Consider the following 18930-nt stretch of genomic DNA (forward strand, 5'->3'; position numbering starts at 1 on the left):
GTATGTTCAGTGATGAACACATATTTAAAAATACATATATGCATTATTTATTTATATACATACGTGCTCATATACTTACATACAGGCTGTCGCAGAACTTGCTATGCCAAAATGAATAATTATTTATTTTTGAAGTATTTACAAAAGTTTTCTGCTTTTCTTTTGTAAGTTTAAGATGCAGCAAATTTTTATTTTATCCCCCATTATAAAAATATGATTAATAAAATATATTAGGACGGGATATTAATTCTCGGTTTGTTAAAAATGCAACTTTTGCGACGCCCTGTATGTTTGATTTCTTAATGGACTTTTAATGGAAATGAACGATGAACTTCCGTATCATTAATAAGCCTTCAATCCTTTGTCGTTAAATTCTTTTGATGTCCTCGAAATTAAAAAATGATTTTACCATTTAAACGATCCATGCTACTACAATTTAACTTCAGAAAGCACTTTACGATTTGACAAACCGGATGAAAGAAACATCGAGCCCCGAATTCGGTACTTTTCACTTTCAGTCTCTACTTATTTTAAATGAGTTCAAATTCGACTTTGTTCTCTTAATTGTCCTTTCGTGTCTTTTCATTGAATAGATTTCACTTAGAGAGAACTACCTAGTTTCTTTGACCACTTTTATAAGCACTGTTGCGTTTCATTTTTCGTATTCGCTCGACGCATATTTTTGTATGTTTTAATTAGGGTACTTAAAGGTGAAGAAAGATTTTTAGAATTAAAACAAGGACTAATTCTTGCGTTTGAAATGAAATTTTTTTCCATTAGCGTTTGATATTATTTTTCAAGCTTATAATGAAATAAATAATGTGTAAATATTGTTACTTCGCAAATTGAAACGAATTGCAATAGCTAAATGAAAATAATTTGGCTTTAGACGTATATTAAAAGACATAACTCGCAACATAATTAACATTTGCGCAATTATATTTCTCCATGCTAATTCATATTCATCTAATAAATTTCATATCCGGGGAATAGAATGAAACATTGATTCGACCTATAGATCGTAATAAACTCTATCGACGTAAGTATGTATCTCTCTTGTCATTTCGAATCAAACGAATATGGCTCTTATCCGATCATCAATCACTGGATACAGAGGGATCTTTATGCGACGCGAAGTTTCCTTCTGTCTATACTTTGCTAGAAAGAAATGAATATTCGTCGCTAGCAGAGTAAGAGACTTCCTTTTCAAAGATAAATATCGAAAGGAAAAAGTGAACGTTCGTGTAACCGGTATCCTCTTCGGCCTCCTACTCCTTCTTAAATCATATCTACAAGAAGATAGGATTGTACACGTGGTCGAACTCGATCGGAGTTAATTACCAAGGTGTCGTAATGACCGATCGTCTTTCTCGGTTTACCGATGTCCACCCATCGTAGGTCTGTCCGTCCTAATGAGAGTACTCGATACCAACGTCCAGACGTATCGATGTACCTACCTAAACTTGTTGTCGAATCAACCAAGTGAACCTACAAAAAGAATCTAAGAAAGAGAAAGATATTTATCTATTCCTGTAATCGAAGTCTAATGGACGTACATACAGGGTGACCGGATAACACAATTTTAATTAGCTTGAATTACATTCTTTATGTACCATAAACAATGAAGCCTTTGAACGGTTATAACTATTCGGTAAAACATTTTTCGACATTAAATCGTATAAGCTATCTTGCCTACTTGATCTTATTAACAGGTGATATAAAGTTAATTTATGACCGCTTAGTACACCCTGTATACGAGTAGATGATACTCTGTATTCGTTGATCTTTATGGCTCCGATCTATTCGCAACCGCTTAATTTTCCTTCCTTCCAGATCTATCTCTCTTTGAAATCGTTTGAACTCCAATTCATTTGGTAATTACTTCGTTATTGTAATTATCTTATTACACGAACCGTAGGCGTAACGTTTCGAGACTCTTCAAGATCCAAATCTTTCTCTTTCAAAGTATCCAATAGTATACTTTCGAATGCAAGATATTTCTCCAATCGAATTTATCAGATTAACCTAACGTTCTAGGCGTCTATTTAAGAGTATCTAGATATTGCGATATTAATATCTTTTTCCTAATAAAATGATATCCACTCATTAAAGAGAAATATCATCGAAGTTAGTTTGATTTAGTTTCGAGTCTGAAAATTACTCCAAAGCTCCCCCGAAAGCCATAATTCTTATCGATCGGTTGTGACAAACTTTATTAAACTGAAAAAATGATAAATTATTCTTTTGACAGGTATTTAACTTTCTTAGCAAACTAATGCGTAAGCAATCTGCTAAGAACAAAATTCCTTTCTCAGCCAAATAATTTTTTCTTTACCTTTGCAAAGCTTTTTTTCGGACAGCCAGTATAATATTAACGTTGAAAGAATTTAGTGAAAAAAAAGGTGGGTCTTATCGGGCTCGTAAGCACTCGTGTACTAATGTTTCTGATACAGAACGAAAGATTAAAATACGTGTCCTCCAAAAGTAAAAGAAAGAGAGAGAAACGCACAAACACGAACGTACATACACGTATAGCTGTTATCGATTTCTCCGGTCTGATTGTAATAATATCGATAAGCACCTGACAGTTATCCGGTATATAAAAGTTTTCGATATACGATAGACTCGAGAGAACACACTATAATATGAATTCAGCGATATGCTCATCGATTATGATGATGTATTTGAAACATGCTTTTGCTACCGGTCGGAGGAATGGAGCAATGTTCAATTTACCGATAAATTATACCAATCGTTCGCCCACTCTTCCGTTTATGCATATTTAATATTTTTTTATATTATTTTTCGATCGAATGAAACGATAATCCTCATGTGAACAGAAATTTCAATTAAATTTATGTTTAATGTTCTCTCTCGTAAAGATTCGATCATACTCGTGTTAATCGTAAATGAAGTTCAAAAGAAAAAAAGAAAACAAATGAAAGAGAGAAAATTGTATGTTTTTCTTTTTATTTTTATGACACACTTTTTAAAATATTAGAATGTCGATCGTGTCTCGCGAAGATTATTATATCGAGTATACGTTAAAACAGGAAACGCTCCTGTGTGGTCTCTTATGGTTGATATTTTTTACCTTTAACCACCATTCTATTACATAATTCTATGTACTTATTAAATTATAGATATACACCAGTGTCGTGCATACACCCATTGCATAACAATGAAGTTTATTACATAAAGTATTCTTTAGAGAGATTATTATCGTGAACATTAGGTTCACTTTCTTCCCGTTCCATGTAATTCTCCTTCCTTTCCAACGTTCATTTTTATCATTACATCAAACTTGAATATCGAAGAAATTTTATGGTCAATTATATTATATCAAATGTCTTCTTATTTGGTATTGTAAGAAATGAAAAATGAATTTTTTTCTAAATGAAGATTTCAACGAAGATGGACTTGGATCTTCGTTCACTTTTATCGAAAGATTATAAATTTCAAGCGATAAGTATTTCTTATCTTTGTTATCTGCAAATTGATCTTACGAAGTTTACCATAAATTTCCTCTTTATACACCTAGTATACTAAATTGGGTTAAAGTTTCGCAGAATATCGGACCATATATACCCGGTGACGCGTTTCTTTTTTCTTTTTTCGTTATCCAGTTTAGCCGTAATTGACGGAATCATCGAAAAACGATATCACGGTCTCTCAAAGGCTACGCGTGTTGCGACGTGTCTTGAATAGATTTTCTTTGGAGCACGTGTAACAACGGTTCTTCCAGTTTGCCGATAAGAAAAGGAATATATCTACGTATGTTTGCGTGTACACATGTAAACATGCATACATGCATGTATACGTATGTAGTTAAATGTTGCAAAGAAGGTAGAACCACCGCCCGACACGATTTCACGTCTCGACCTCTTCGCGTGATTAGAATCCGGACGCAAATTTTACTTTCGTCCTTCCTTCCTAAGAAACTTTCTTGAACATTCAACGAATCAATGGGAAAGAGAGAAGAACGATTGTAAGAACATTAAAGTCTCGTACACGTATATGGAAGAATACTTTCGTACATCGAAAGAGTACGAAAGTGGAACGTATCGTTACGGGGGACGGAACGGGACAGCTGATTGAAAATAAAAGAAAAAATAATAATAGACGAGATCGCTAAAGAAGTCAGATTTTATAAAAAGAGAAGTTATTAAGAGGAACGAAAGTAGCTGTCCGTGACGAATTATAATTACGACAGATTATACGTTCGATCATTCTTTATTATCAGTTCAAGATGAATCCATTAGTTTTAGTGGATATTTGTTGAATAGGACAAAAAAAAGGATTGGAAAAAGAAAGATATGGTCGGAGAGAATAGTAGAACTATTCGAGTATCTGTTGTTTTAATAAATTGAGAATTAATAATCTCCAACGACCTAAACCACCTAAATGGAAAGTTAAATTCTCGATGCCATCGCATTGAGACTCGCGTAGCATCGAATAAGTTATTATATCTAACAAGGAAATTAATAGCAAATGCTAAATCATTAAAACGTCAAGTTAGATCGAAAAAATAATTGAATATGTTTTTTTTCTTTACTCCTTCTTATCTCATCTTATCAAACGAACAGAAATAATAAATCTTGGAGAGGATACGTGCATAGCAAGTATTCGTTTCGCCTGGACGATTACACTGAAAGAAGGTTTGCTTTTAAGAAGCGGACGTTGCTTGCAAGCGTAGAAATTTTACACGGCTTCTTGATCTCGTTCATATGCACGATGGATGATCGTCCTGCATTCCTTATACAAACGTACAAAAAATATAACGTTTAATTCCAGTAGCAACGATCCGGTCCTGCTGCTTCTACGATTTATCGAAAGCAGTGTCTATTTCTAATCTTCTTCCAATTATTCTAGCAATTTATGAACCTTCCAAAATATCGGTGTTAACAAGATCGTATAGAGCCTTTGTTCGTGATTTGTAAACTTTTTCAGTTCATAGCGCACTAAAGAAAGAGATAAATATATCTCTACCTGTTAAAATAAATAAACATTAATACAGTATCAACTTAGTCCCATCTCCCCCCTACACATTATGCATTTTATTACTATAAATGTTATTATGGTCTGTGCCTGTACTACAGAAAGTTTCATGTCCCGTTTCGGAAGACGGAAAAGCATCTGTGGGAACGTCGAATAGAAGAACCTGACGAATTAAAATTCTAGCGGCGACGCTAGCCCATATCCGGTACCGATTAAACCTTCTTTTCATCTTAATACGGTTGTCGATGTTAAGACCCTGAAGTCTCTCACGGATTTATATTACCGGTTCGATGTTTCGATCGACCATTAATCAATACGGTCAAACGATTAATCATCGAAGATTCATTTCTATTGTTGCACAAACTTCACATCAGACACAATGGTTTCCTTTTATTCTCGAATTCTCATCAGAGGTTGCATTGTTTTCTTTCTGTTAATATCTCGAGAATTTTGTTAACATTCAATTATACCGTAGAAAATTAATGCACATATAATCAGCATTTTCATTGAAATATTTCATTGCTAAAATTATATCTATCAAAATATACAATTATTATGTCAGTGATAGTAATTTTTTGTTATCTAAATTTATATTCAAAAGCAATCGAAAATGTATTTATTTAAATGCGCACAGTAAACGCGTGTTTCTGGATTACGTGAAAGAACATGGGAATCGTGTTTTAAAAACGAAAATCTTATTCTCAGAGCACGTCGCTGCATTCCGGATTACAGAAGGAATCAAAGGCAACAGCCGCTTACTAAAAACGTGATTGGACAGTTAATATTAAAAGATCCATTAAAATAAGTGATCAGAACTTTTCGATAAGTCAAATAAAATTGAAAGGCATTCGAATTTGCATGGAAAATCTTAACTAATCGGATTTTTTCATTTCTTTTTTCAGAAGCCAATCAAAGGCTTCTTACTTGGCGTACAGAAGAGAACGTGGAGCCCCTGATAGTGAAGGCAGTTACAAGAGAACAATGTCTCCTACTTCACGTCTAGAAGATTGGCCACCTCCGAGGGACCACGATGATCCAGTTTTATTGCGTGTCACGCCGCACCATCAGTTACAGCACCATCATCACCATCATCATAATAGTCATCAACAGCAGCAACAACAGCAGCAGCAACAGCAACAACAACAGCAATCGCACGAACTTACCAAATCTCATAGCGTTGATGCTCTTCATCATCGATTGGAGGAAACTACAGTTCAACACCAACACTCCGTTGAATCGATCGGAAAATTATCTCATGAACTAAATAAGAAACTTCAAATTGCTGACGCTAGAACGCGTAATAGTGAGAACAACAACAATGACAATCTAGAAGATCGACATCATCATCATCGTCATTACCATCATTATCAAGAAAAAAGATATCAAGAAAAGAGGCACGATTATGAGCAACGAAGAGAACGATTGTCTCCGCAAAGCGTCGAGGTTCTCAATGATAGGAACAGACAATTGGAACGGGAACGTCGAAAATTAGCTGCCAGTTGCGAACCCTTGTCAGAAAACAAAGAGGTAAGTTATTATTCATTTTATTGATTTTTCTGAAAAGTTCGTGCAATTGTCTAGAAATGTATGAAAAGTTTTTCTCGTTTCGATATAATTACCTAATAATTACCAATACTATATTTCTCTGAAAGGTAAGCATTATGAAAGAATGTGCATTTATTTTGTTTACTTAGAAGCAGCTTTGTAATGCGGACAATGGTAGTCAAGCAGGTGTCGGTGAAGATCTCTTCCGCGAAAGAAGTGCAACGATCGAGATGACCTCGCAAAATATTGAGCTACTGAACCGTAGGAATGAGAAACGATCGTCAAGCGGAGGAAGTACGTCAACCGGTACGGTGTGCTCGTACACGGTAAGCACAACAACCTCCTCGACGACAACTACGATTACAAGCATGACCGGTAATTGCTGGCCGAGAGGACAGGAAAATGTCTTAGCCCAGAAGGCGGTAGAATCGATGTCTCATCATGACAAACCGCCACCACCGAGCAGTTCACCACCAAGATCACCAGAAAGAGAAAGCTTGAGAGGAGCAGTCCCACGAAGATCCGGAAGCTGCTCGAGCTCCTCCTCTTCCTGTAGATCAAATGATACCACATCGTCTCCTCGAATCATGACCTATCAGACCCCAACTAAGAGTACACCAAATTCCCCAACGAGAGAGGAAATCACCAATGATCAAAGGAAAGTATCGAGTCCAACTCAAACGGACAGTACAGTTTCTTGGAACGGATCCAATTCTTCTGGTCAACAATCGAATCAGCGTTCGTGCCAAACGAAAGAATCGGAGAATCCTAAAACGGAAAGGACAGAGAGATCGTCCAGTAGTTTGAAGTCGAGATCGACGGGAAGTAGATTCTCTTCGAATTCTTCTTCATCATCCTCCTCGTCATCTTCATCTTCTTCATCATCGTCGTCGTCGTCGTCGTCGTCGTCGTCATCGTCGTCTTCTTCGATCTCAAGTGTATCCAAATCCTCGGCATCTTCCTCGCCAAGGAACTCACCTGTTGACGAACAGGAAAAGAAATCATTCTCAACGACTATTTCACCTTGCGTCTCTCCTCAGCCCGGTATCGAAGGCTTAACTTTGGTACAGCGTACCGAAGTCGTACTCAGAGTTAACGCGGCTACCAGTGACGCGGCATCACAGACCGATCTCATGGAACAAACCGCAGAACAGAATGTTGTCAAACAGGAGGAACCTCTTATACCGGAACCTAGAAAAAAATTACCGGAGGAGATCGAGTGCGAAGAACTCAGCAGAGATCTTGCCAGTCAACTCAATCCAAACGACAAATTGGTCCCTATTCTAGGTAAACATTATTTCCAGATATTATTCTTTTATTTTTAATCATTTAAATCTTGCGAAGTTAAGCCGATTATTCTATGGGGTGGACTCGTAATATCCTTTGTTCAGCCTCGTTGGATATAATCCACTTACGCGTATAGTTTTACATTTATCGCGAAGACTTTTTTTAACTTCTTTTATTATATTCACATCATTTTCTTACCGATTTTAATTATTTCAAGCAATCATTTTTGAACAACATAACATTAAAATCGCAGTAATCTGTGTATCATACTCTATAATAAATAAACTATGTGTCATTTTGAGCGTAGGAAGTTTTCAGCATAACTTGACCTAATTGATCAATCCTCATACACGTGTACTACGCGTTGGAGCGAGAAAGAGAAAAGAAATAGAATTAAAAAGGGGAATCGGAGGGGGGGGGTTAAATGACGTGTAGTATTAGTATAGCACCAGAGCGACGACCCTTTATTTTAATAAGCGTTAAACGAATCAACGACCTCGGTCGCGTTATTCAATTACACGCCATTGCTCTTTCTTGCTCTGTCTTTCTCTCTCTCTCTCCCCCCCTTTAACTCTTTCTAATTCGTGATAGTAATAGATGCAACAGTCCCTGAGGTATTACGGCTTCTATGCGGTACGCGCGGAAACTCCTGAAGCGTGAAACACCGAACGAACAAAGGGAGCAAGCGCGCGAACAAAGACCTTCTTCTTTCTTTCCCTCTTTGACGAACTGACTTTGCGCTCGACTCAACATTTTTTTTCTATCCTTATCAGTTCCAGTACCGGAGCACAAGAAACCCACCGACTACGTTTCCGGTCTCTTTAGGGTGGAAGCGACCTTGCAATCAAGACCAAGGCAGAGACTCTCCCTCGAGGAATCGATGGCCTCTTTTGTCGTCAATCAAGATGACGATGAGAAAAAGTAAGTTTTCATTATTATTTTTATTCGATTTTTATTTTTATAAATTTGGAACTAATTCAAATACAATTAGTTGTGTTTTTTCTATGCGTTTCTTTCAAATGTATAACCTAATCTTAGCAAAATGAGGATCGGTTCTGTTTGAATTATAAATTATTAATCAACAACGATTGTAATACAATCGATAATCAAATTTGTAAAAAGATTTTTTTCCAAAATGATTGCCGAGCACTAGGTGCTATCTACTCTATTGGTGGAATTTACCTTTTACACCGGTAATAAAGATTTGGGATTAGTTTTTTATCTCGCCGCTCTCACTTCCCAGGATTTTTGTTACCACCAATAGTCCCTTAGAAAAATAACTCGACCGGTTATACGCTTACATATATCTAAATACACCTACATACGAACACACATACGTGCATATATATCAAAGAGTGCGTTAATTAGTTCCAACTAACTGAATGCTATTATACAGTTGAACCGATTGCTATGGTTAGATTGTGTATTTTAGAACCATAGATTTTCACTCGGATTAAAGAATGATTTCGTGCTAGTTTTAAGCTCACAATCTTGAAAGACCATTCGGACGTAATTAATCACCGTAAACGGTGATCACGATATAAATTCTATGGACGATTCGTTCTTCTTCGCTCTTTTGGATCGGTGCCAAGGATGGAAATTTTCTCCGTTCACGATATCCCGCTGTGAGGAAGCTAAAGCTATGAAATAAGACGATAAAGAAGAAGGAGAAATAAAAATAAAATGAAGTAAAAGGAAGATGATCTCGGCACGTGCTCGCCTGAATATCGCGTGCTGCTGTCTCCTCCTGCATGTGCCAAGCGAGCGTTCACATAATGATTCTTTATTATACCGACGAGTGACGTTTACGTAGGCGTAGACACACCAGGATTCCACCCATGTATCATTAATGGAGATACATTAATGCTCGGAATTTAATTGTCTTTTTTTCAAGCCCGATCGTTTCCAACGGCACACTCCATGATCGATCGCTCTAGCGTCGATTTCAGATTCTATTTCAGATACGATTTCAGATACGATTTCTCTTCATTTCCATGAGAATTCTATCCTTTCTATTTTCTTTCCAACGTTCTCCCCATAAGCCTGAAATTTCATTCTTTTGATTGGATAGTTAAGTCAACACTTTTCATTCCAATTTAAATATCGTTTATGATAACTTCCGACTCTCAAATTGGAACTGCACTAAATTTCAAATAGTTCAAACTATAATTATTCTGGCACCAAGCTAATGTTTATATATCGTATTCAATAGTCTTGTTTAAGAATCAATTCTATTGCATATAGTGCATCTTTATTCGGTAATATTTCCATCTCTTCATTTTTACATTGATGAATATAAAAACTGTCAATATTAAAATAAACAATATTTATATATATATAACTTGTCAGGCTTATGGGTAAATAGCCACTATTTAAAAAGCTGTCAGTAAACTGACGTAATCCTGACGTAATCCTACAACACAACTTGATTAACTAACAAATTATAATTTGATACTGACACGTATTTACTCGTACCAATTATAAATAAAAGAATCATATACACTGATTAGGTATTTTATTAAAAATACGTAAGCAAATAAATAAAACTATATATTCTTTATTAGAAATTTTTGTATAAAATCCCCAAAAATTAGATTTCTTGAATATGCTTTAGAAAAAGAGTATTTTGAGCACGAAATGCATACAAAAAAATAGTCTCTTCTTTTTTAAGATTGAATATTTTCTATCTCTTTCCTGTCCTTATTTCTCTGTCTCTCTCGATTGTTCGAGGACAATACTTCCACTGGCATGCTTAAGGAGAAAGTACTACGAGCATAAGATAGTTGCGTAAGCGACCATAAATGATATTGTCAGGCAACAACTACTCGGTGGTTGTTGTCTAGATATCATATTATTTGCCAGTCTTGAATGAATAGTTGGTAGCATCGTTGCGACCCATCGTAGTGCTTATCGTATCCGTGCCAAGTTCGATAACCGTACGGAAAAATGGAGAGGAAACGATCGGAGAAGTACGGGCTTGTATAATAACTTGAAAATTAACCTTAACATATTATTGACTAATTACTATACTTCTGTTTGCACATGACTAATACTTATTAAAATCATTACGTAGAAAATTATGTAAACCTTTTAATATTGTTTTTTATAGTGTCTGCTTATCATCAAAATTATTTTAGTAAGAATATCAATTGCTATTGATTATTGTTTGCGATAATTCAATTTAATACCATGTAATTTTTCTAAAGTTAAATAATTTTTAAGCATTTTTAATTGGACGATTATCAGATTTAATAATACGATGGCTCGCGATATTTCCGAATGTTAAATCGCTAAGCTACTTTCACGTTAGTACAATTAGTAATGCTTTGGAAGTGATAATAAAATATTCACCGTGCTAACTCTGATACTTAGGAATTCTCTTCCGCTTCTCATTAGTTTATACCGATCACGAAACGTAGGAAGGAGACGTAATCTACCACTACTCTATCGATGTGGCATCTACTGCAATTTGTCATCGATGGAAAAAGCACTCGTTCTTACCGTTAACAAGATACAAACGCCTTTTTTTTTTCTAACACTTTCTCCTCTTTTATAGATTCATGCGAATGAAAAGCAAACAACATGTATTTATACGCGTAACCATAGTGTATGCGTTTATGTACGTGTGTACGAGTGTAATTGATAACAGATGCGTTTAGAATAGAACTTTGATTTTTCATATTTTTTCTTTAAATAAGCAAAAAATATTACGTCATTATTTTGCTTTCGCATGAATTCATAGTTTATTGTTAGTATAAAGAAAAATATATGTATATACTTTTGACTTCAAAGGATACTCGCTCCTTGTACGTCTTCCGATGATTTCATCAAAGCTCGGAAATCTTTTTTCTCTTCTTTATCTAACAGCAAAGATTGACTTCGTCGATCGCTGATTCATGCGTCTTCTTCGTGTACATAATCGCGATTGGTTATTCTTCATATCGATTACTCAGCCTAGAATTTTTATACTTTTAAAACTAGTCTCGAAATAATCGAGAATTCTGATAATGTGAAAAATAAATATTAACTTTGATTAGACAGAAAAACGAGACAGGAGATTAAGAAAATGGATAAAACTGAATTTAACAAGCATTTGCACGAGAACGCAAAGTTGAAGATTTACGTAATTATTTTGTTATTTTTCAGACACGAAAGTATACCTTCTGTTCCTGTCACCCCATCGTCATCTGATCCAAGCAGTCCACTTTCATCCACTTCGGCATATTTCACAACGTCCGAAGGTAAAGCGAGGTTTCTGACGAGATATTCTCGAGAAATAAGTGTCGAGGATTCAACAAGATCGGAAGATACGACAACGACGACGACGACGACAACGACGACGACGACCACGACGACAACGGCAGTCGTTACAGCAGATAATTCGGATCTCAGAAAGAAGAAGGTAATTAAAAGATTTTTATTTGAAAAATAAAACGTTCATTCTCCTCTAACTGCCCGTGAAACTTCGCTTAACGAGACAGAAGCGAATCACTCTAACTTTCATCCGTATTTCTATCCTACATACACATATATATCTACATATACAGTACCAAAGAAAAGTATTGAAAGGCAGAAATTCTGTAGGAAGTTTAGAATTATTTAAAACATTATTAAATAAAGACATTTTTTTATAAACTTCACTTTTCAAGTCTAAAGTTTATGTATTAGGTTGTCCCATAAGTTCTTTTTGTTGAAAACTGTATATATATAATATATATAAGAATATATATGTGTGTGTATATGTATTTCGATGCATACATATGTAGAAGAGACTCGACAATTTCTCGTTTTAAACGTTACGAATATAAGGACAGAGACGGTTACAGAGAGACGGTAACAGAGAGACGGTAGCAGAGACGGTAGCAACGACAATAGGGGAAAGTTTATGGGTCGCCCACGTTCAGCTCATTAGATTTATCTCGATCCAAGATCGATTCGTCTTCCGCAAAAGCGGAGGAGACTCGGCCCGCTTTCTCAAAATTCTCCTCGTTTCACTGAACTAACGAAGAAATCGGTGGGGCCGGGATGATTCGTTCGCTTTTCAGGAAGAACTCATGATGCGATTGGATAAAAAACTAGTGGTTCTAAGGGCTGAACAAGAGGCTGTTAAAGAAGAAGGCGAAGTTAACGATGCCCTTGGTGCAAGAGTGGCTATGCGTATTTCCGCAGAAGCTCGACCAGCTGAAGCTTCCAAATATCGACTTCACGTAGAGGAAGTTGGCAAGATTACTAGCCTCCTTCTTAGTCTTAGTGGAAGATTGGCTCGTGCTGAAAACGCCCTTTATGGTATGCCGGCCGATCACGCGGAGAGAGTGAGTATTTCCCCTATCAAATGGGACTACATTTTTCTTTCTTGATTTTCTATACCGTTAGCAAAGTTCTACAAAATACCATATGCTAGTTCTGATTTGATTTACTTCTTTATAATCAACGTAGTTGATTACGCGGTAATTTATTTTGAAAAAATATTCAGATCTTTTCAAATGAAAATAAAATATACTAATATTTTATTTTTCGATCATAGAAAATACTGGAAGGCAAACGAGACAAGCTTATAGATCAATTGGAAGAAGCAAAGGTACTAAAAACCAACATCGATAGGCGCAGCATCAACGTTTCAGCAATTCTAGCGAAATATCTAAACGACGAAGAATTCATCGATTACCAACATTTCATCAATATGAAAGCGAAGCTGATAATGGATACTCGAGAGATTCAAGACAAAGTGAAGCTCGGAGAAGAACAATTGGCTGCATTGAAGGAAGCTATCGACTAAATAACGATGATGAACTTTCATGGAGAACGTGTGGGGGATTTTAAATAATATGTGTTAAGTAAGATATTCGTAAGTAACGGTCGTATTTTTAACAAAATCCTTACACGATAATGCTCGGATATTTCTTGAGAATGTTAAGTAAAAAAGACTTCTCATTCATCGTCTTTACGATGCTGAATAATCGATGTCTGAATTTAAAAAGCAAGAAAATGTGAATTTATGTGTATTCGATCGAAGAAATAGAATAATAATGTTCTTTCGAGTTTTAGGAATTTATTCTTTTTGATAAAGATAATAATTTAGAATAGTACACAATCGTACTTGGAAAATTATTAGAAAATTGTAATTAAAAATAATTTTAGGTAACCAAGAAAGCTCGTACCGTTTTAAACACTAGACATATAGTTGAAAAAAAGGCACGAACTTTCTGGAATCCGAAATAAATGATTTTGCAGTTTGTGAAATTATTGGAATTTTGAAGAAATAAAATAACATTTCACGTGTTTCACATATTCTGTGCAAATTTTGGTTCAGACAAAAAGAATGATCCTCGAGAGCCAAGTACCTATGCTCAAGTGCCGCCTAGTCCTTTTTAAGATTACACGTCGAACTTCTCCCCGTGTGACCCCAATAATCCGCACTAGAAATAATCTTTCTCTTTAACTTTATTAAACTATAAGTTTACTAGAGGGTAACATGAGGAAATAAAAAACAAGAAAAGCAAAAAACAACAACTATTGTACGGGAAGCTTCTTCTTTCGATCTCGTCTCGAGGAGAAAGCGACATAGTAATCGCACGAAAGTGATACGAAAAAAAAAAAAGAAAAAAAAGAAAATGAAGCAAAAGTGATAAAACATGATATGCAAATAAATTATAACGAGCGAACGAGTCGAAAATTGATTGCCAGCTCCGAAATGATTTAGATTATTTACGAGGTACAGAAAATAATCTTTGATTATTTTTTTTCGTCATTTCTAAAGAAAAATAAAATAAAGCAAAATTGTATGAAAAGATTAAAGACAATACTTCGTTTGTACGAATACGCATCCGTACTAGAAAAGAATACAAAAATTATTATCGTATTAGCCTATTATTAACAAGTTTGTGAATATTCACTTGTAAGAAAACAAAAGTATTTCTATTGTATTTATAAATTATTAAAAAAAGAAATGAAAATTCTTTGACGTATAAATTGAAATAAGTATTGGATTGTTATAGGAGCAAAAAAATATGCCGTCTGGAAGATGGTTCGAAATGCCACGCCACACCGCCATGTATGATTTCGGTGTAAAATAGAATTTGAAAACTCTTCGGAAGGTCTGCTAGCGCTAAAAACGAGATAAGCGACTAAACTATATAATTAGAAATAAAAACCGAAAAAGAACGATAAAAATGTAGATTTGTGGTCGCTGCCTGGTGTGAGCATTTATATTTTCGCGTAGGTTTTTTACGAAGAAGCGAGACATTTTGAATGAAACAAAAAAATATATAAAAATAAGAATAAATAAATAAATAAATATGCTATACCCGTGCTGCCTTCTTATATACGATATGTGATATAAGAGTAAGGAGCGTAACGTCGCTAAAAAACCGTTTTCAACGTTTCGACGTTTCATCTTTCCGCGATTATGCGATCTTGTAAATGTACATATATATTATATAAATGTTTAGTAAATAAGTGCATACACATGATATACGATCAATCGTATTATCGAAGTCACTTACACGTGTTTATGCATACACGTATACACATAATATGTACACCACGTACACGAACACACATATACAGATAGAAGCCTATATAAAAATTACTATTTTTTACATTTCATTTTAACCACGGGGTTCCACGCGGATCCCTATGACGCTTGTGATTTTACTTATTCTATAGTACCGAGGACCAAGGACTCTCGAAAATAAAAAATACATATTGTAATAATGCCTTGATGCAAATATGCGAATAGATTTCGAGCCTCCATGGTGAAACGGTTATCGAGTAAAATTGTATGCCTAATTCGTTGTTTGACATCTCCGTTTGATAAGATCTCAAATTACAGTCCATTAATCTTCTCCGTTATCGATATCGTTTGGTCATCGTTCAAGTTTATCCGAGAACGGGGAGGAAAACTCTGTTGGGAAAAATGAAATTGTTAAAGCAAGGAATACCTCCGGTTTTTTGAGCTCGGTAATGAAACATTTACCGTAGACTCAAAGATCTCGCGATGGAATCCTATCTTTCATCGTCATATTTCTTTGTTCTTTTTATCTCCTACATTTATAGAAATCATTACCAAGCGATACGAAAATGCGATTATTTTCTTATTGTCAAAGACCGAGCAAAGGGCATACAATTTTCCGACATAATAGTCAGTTTCTGTTCCTTGTTTGTTTCTCGATTAATTTTTTTAATGTCAACTTCATGTTATTAGAATATTCTGCAGTATCTCGCCATTAACCGGAAGATAATAAAAAGTAAAATAAAATAAAATGAATTAAAATAATGATAATTAATAGTTCGCATCGTCGATTTGTAGTAAAAGATTAAAAATATGGACGACGACGATGGCGACGACGACATAAGTTGCAGTAAGATAAAAAATCTTTTTCTTCTTTATCCACATGAGCGCCCCATGGTGCGGCGCAGTTATAAGAATTGTACATAACAAATTATCCGACAACATGGTGCTCTGGAAATCTATTTTTTACGAGAAGAAACGTTCCATTAATTAATTCCTAGATTTATATCGTCTTTAAGATCTTTAATATTAATTTTACATTTTCGCTCTGTAAATATTATTAAACATTATTCTCCTGCGTGATGCGAATATTCATATCCAGTTTATACGTATACAATATACTTGCGTCACACAACTGCAAGCGACTACGATAGGACGTCGTTAAGTTGACAATATTATCGCATACGAATGTATTATGGAATGAATCATTACGATAATTACCTTTCTCAAATTCGCTTGAAATAAATAACATGTTGAAAATTATTATTTGCTGATTTATTTCATCTATTTTTTATCATCAAGTAAAAGTGTATTTTCGCTAAACTATATTTTTATTATTACAAAAGTAACTAATTAATATATTCATCATTTCAAATAAAAAAACGATTTTATTGGATTAAATTCTTGCACGGCAATTAATGTTATCAGCTAACTGTTAATATTTTCAAGATTAAAATAGATAGCTTCTATATCTAGAAATTTTATATCCTTATGAAATTTGTTTAAGTAAAAAATAAATATATTTATAAGATACACACAAAATATAATAAAATAAAGTGAATTACGAATTTAGTTTAAAACTCGAAAAGGAGTTATTTTCTCATTCTACGATTAATTCACTGCCGGTAAGAAAATTTTCTACAAGTTTCCTACTATACCATAGTCTATAATATTAACACAGTGTTCTACTATATCATAGCCTATTGCATTAACACAATTTTCTACTATATCATATGCGAACAATTTTTCTACAATACTATAGACAAGTAATATATCGATAAGGAGTTCATTGATATATAAGATGATGGCGTATATTTAAAAAATATGTGCTAATTGCCTGTAAATATTCAAAAATTATTTTATAAAGTATGTTAATAAATATGTAATGCTTATACTAGTACATATATGTTTAAACAATCGTAAATATAATTAGAGTGCGTAAGAGTATTGGACGTACCTTAAAAAATCGTTAATTAATCGAAGGAAACGTCTATTGTTCTCTAAAGCACAGAGTATACATTCGGCGTACCGTCCTCTTCGAAATTCACCTTCAGAATGAGACGTTGTCCTCTATGAAAGTTCTTTTATTCAAAGTTGTTTATGTGACTTTCCGAATAAGAAAATTCTGTTTATTATGAATGTTATAACCGTTGAATACACGCGCAACGTTCGGAAAGTCATATAAACAACTTTCAATAAAAGAACTATCACAGAGAACAATGTCTCAGTCCAACGGTGGATTTCAACGAGGAAGGTGCTCGGAACGTATACTCGGTACTTCTAAATTGCATTTTATATTTTTTTCGATTAATTAATAATTATTTTAATACTCTCACGCCCTCTACTTATATTTAGGATTGTTTGCACGCATATATATTTTTTTAAACATTACATACATATTAACGTACTTTAAATATAAATTAATCTCGATTCTATGTTTTATTCGATGAAAATTTTACCCCTTCCCTCCGAAGTCATCACTGCGCAGGAGCATTAGAATAATTACATAAAAATGACAAAAATACTAAAATAAGAACGTTGTATATAATCTTAAATTCTATTGATTAGATACATTATTTCCTTCATACACATGCGCAACGTTCGTATAAACAACATTTAACAACAGTACTTTAACAGAGGACAATGACTCAGTCCAACGGTGGATTTCGAACAGGACAGTACATAGATCGTATACACCGAGCTTATAGACAACAATAGACATTTCTATCGATTAATTAACAATTGTTTTAATTCTCTAATACATTCTTCTTATATTTCAGATTGTTTAGACACATATACGTACTAGTTCTTTTCGATTATAATTTCCCCCTCCCAAGTCACCACTGCGCAGGAACGTTAAAACAAAAATATATTAGTTTGAACAATTACATAAAAATTAAAATATTCAAAAATCAGAACGTTATAATTTTAATTGCTATTTAAGATACACGTATCTTGTTAATATAATAAAGTTTTTAGTGTATATTGTCTTTATTCTACACTTTATCTTTTAAATATAAACAAGATACGTTTACAATAAATAAAAAAATAAAATCGATTTATGATATATTTAATAAATAAATTATCATATCAAATTGTGACTAGCGTGGCAAGTACGTGTGACGGCAAGATTGTGTGCGTGAAATACATTTCTATATGGTCATTCGGAATCTCTAATTGGTCACTTCACGTCCGAAATAATTATCAGCCAATCAGGGCTCTTTGCTGATTTTTCTTCTTTCTTTTCACAGCGTCGATGCTGGAAATCGCACGGATACTACGTTGTCCCGTTAATCTCTCATAATTAAAAAATAGTTTCTAATGTGTGTGTGTGTGTATGTATGTGTGTGTATGTAAATAATTTTCCTATATACTAACCGTGGACTTCTTCCAAAGAAAATCGAGGACTACAATACTTAGTAAGAAGTAAGAATGTTTTGGAGCTATTGCAGAACTCCTAATGCTAACTGTTTATATTCCTTCGATCGAAGGAACCACATGTAGGACCTAGAAGGTAGCCTCGATCGATCTGGTCGAGCTTTAACCAAGCTAATTCGAGAACGTGTTCAGTGTCAACGACACGGGAACCA

General features: G+C 34.5%; 1 protein-coding gene across 3 annotated transcripts in view; it reads left to right on the forward strand.

Annotated features, from left to right (window-relative positions):
* Positions 1 to 16603, forward strand: part of LOC122522871 — a 109891-nt gene extending 93288 nt beyond the window's left edge. For all 3 annotated transcript variants that reach the window (XM_043644212.1, XM_043644211.1, XM_043644210.1), the window contains 6 exons: positions 5901 to 6525; positions 6693 to 7830; positions 8604 to 8751; positions 11977 to 12232; positions 12876 to 13142; positions 13355 to 16603. In XM_043644212.1, coding sequence (XP_043500147.1) covers positions 5901 to 6525; positions 6693 to 7830; positions 8604 to 8751; positions 11977 to 12232; positions 12876 to 13142; positions 13355 to 13606 — 2686 coding nt within the window. In that variant the 3' untranslated portion in view covers positions 13607 to 16603. The remainder of the gene's footprint in view (positions 1 to 5900; positions 6526 to 6692; positions 7831 to 8603; positions 8752 to 11976; positions 12233 to 12875; positions 13143 to 13354) is intronic.
* Positions 16604 to 18930: the final 2327 nt, after the last annotated feature.

The sequence above is a fragment of the Polistes fuscatus genome, unplaced genomic scaffold, assembly GCF_010416935.1.
Source record: "Polistes fuscatus isolate 324 unplaced genomic scaffold, CU_Pfus_HIC Scaffold6, whole genome shotgun sequence".
Classification (NCBI taxonomy): domain Eukaryota; kingdom Metazoa; phylum Arthropoda; class Insecta; order Hymenoptera; family Vespidae; genus Polistes; species Polistes fuscatus.